This window comes from Passer montanus, unplaced genomic scaffold, assembly GCF_014805655.1.
Source record: "Passer montanus isolate IOZ18808 unplaced genomic scaffold, ASM1480565v1 scaffold2993, whole genome shotgun sequence".
NCBI classification, from domain to species: Eukaryota; Metazoa; Chordata; class Aves; order Passeriformes; family Passeridae; genus Passer; species Passer montanus.
The window spans coordinates 1-1,795 of NW_024367700.1; the positions used below are offsets into that span (position 1 = coordinate 1).

The window sequence follows — 1,795 nt, forward strand, 5'->3', positions numbered from 1 at the left end:
GTTCCACTCTTTGAAAATAAAGAGCAGGCTACGAGCCTGCAGCTCTTCCAGTGGCCTTCCCAGCACAGCCAGATGCTTCTTCCTATGAGGATAAGGCACCATCTGGTTCTGCCGTGGTCACAACCATCTCCGGTGTCAGATCAGCTGCCATGGAGCGGGGAATGCCAGCGTGACTGGGAAGAGCCTGCAGTGGTCAGCGATGGGGATGTCTTGTGCTTCCTGACACCAGCACCTGTCCTGCAACAGCAGCATTCCTTAACTCCAAGGATCATCCCAGGGGGACACACAGACCATCAGCCCTGAGCCCACAGACCCTGAAGCCCTGCAGTCTCTGCACAGAGCAATGGGACACGTTCCCTCCTCCAGCATGGAGAGGGATATCCAATCTCAGCTGAGGGGACAGTCCCCATTTCAAGGCCCTTCCAGGCACGTCCCCAGCCCTGCACTGTCGGGCACCTCTCCCAACAGGGAGGCCTCCCATTGTCTTGCTGCCCCTGGACTCTGCATATCCCCAATTCTTACCTGGAGGCCCGGACAGGGTCACCAGCTGGGCTGCCCCTCGCTGAGGTTGATCTGCTCCAGGATCTGGCTGTACCTCCGGGTCAGGGCGTTGGTGTCCCTGGTGAGGTGGGTGAGGACCTGCTGCAGGCCAGTCAGGTGGTGGGACAGGCGCTCCTCGAGCTGGGCATCCTGGGCCTCGTTGCTGTCCAAGGATGTGTCCACATCGCTGTCGGCATCGCTGGGGCTCTGGTCACCGACAGAGGCCAGGCCTTTCTCCACCATGGGCTTGATGGCCTTGAGCAGCTGGTAGCGCTCGTAGAGGTCCGTGCGGCTCTCTGCAGCCGGGGCTGCCCCCTCCTGCTGCGGGAAGACCCCTCGGAGCAAGCTGGGGAACATCACCTCCTGCTCCATCTTCTGGGTGGCTGAGAAGTACTGCTCCATGGCCCTTCTGCTACAGCTCTGGCAGTGCTGCTCTGGGCTCTTCTGACAGTGTCACCTGCTCCCTGTCCCTGCGGGGGCTTTTTATGCAGTGCTGGGGCACGTCCCTCCCCTGCTGTCCTCCCCTGCCAGCCGGGGTTGGGCTGGATGCCCTTGGGGTCGGGCTTGGCTCCAGCCCAGCTGGGGCTGGGCCCTGCTGTGTCCCTGGCTCTGTGCAATCTATCCCGGCCCAGCCTCCCCGTGGCCTTCACCCGAGCTGGCCGGGGGTCCTGCTGCCTCCCCGTGCCAGGAACTACGGGGGGTAGCAAGGAGGAGAGGTGCCCTGGGTCTCTCCCATCCTCTCCTGTGTTAGCTCAATCCCCCAACACGATCAGAACTGGGGCCCTCTGGTTGCGGGTCCAGCTCCTGCCCCCCAGTTTGGCAAGGCTGCAGGGGACTGTCACCGCCCCTCCTTCCTGCTGCCATGCGCTCAGGACGTGAACACTGCAGGGACATTGAGCAACCCCTTTAGCACACATACAGAAATCTAGAATACACTGGAAACTCACAGGAACATTGTCCCGCTGGGTGTCTGGGGAAAATGGAGCCTGCTGGTGTCCAGAGATGTGGGTGCCCAGAAACTTTTGCTCTCCCAGAATCGGGACAATGGCAGGGAAGCCATGTCCAGCATCCCCTGGGGGCAGCAATGGATCTGTGCTGCTGCCACAGGAGTTACACAGCATGGAGTCAGGTCCCTGTCCCTGCCCACATCCCTGCTGAGCTCAGGGGGAGGTGGGGGACATTGGATGTTTCTGGGCACCCACATCTCTGGACACCAGCAGGCTCCATTGTCCCCAGACACCCAGTGGGACAATGT

At 61.4% G+C, this 1,795-nt stretch overlaps 1 protein-coding gene across 2 annotated transcripts; it reads right to left on the minus strand.

Annotated features, from left to right (window-relative positions):
* Window positions 1-6: 6 nt before the first annotated feature.
* Window positions 7-1,009, minus strand: LOC120504520 (thyroid hormone-inducible hepatic protein-like). Of its 2 annotated transcripts, none has more exons than XM_039714037.1 (2): window positions 523-1,009; window positions 7-232 (listed from the first exon to the last, which is right to left on the minus strand). In XM_039714037.1, the coding sequence occupies exon 1, from the start codon at window positions 940-942 to the stop codon at window positions 541-543; it is 402 nt and encodes a 133-aa protein (XP_039569971.1). In that variant the 5' UTR covers window positions 943-1,009; the 3' UTR covers window positions 7-232; window positions 523-540. The 2 variants fall into 2 exon arrangements, with proteins under 2 accessions (XP_039569971.1, XP_039569970.1); XM_039714036.1 differs by having other exon boundaries at window positions 7-237.
* Between the last annotated feature and the right edge of the window lie 786 nt (window positions 1,010-1,795).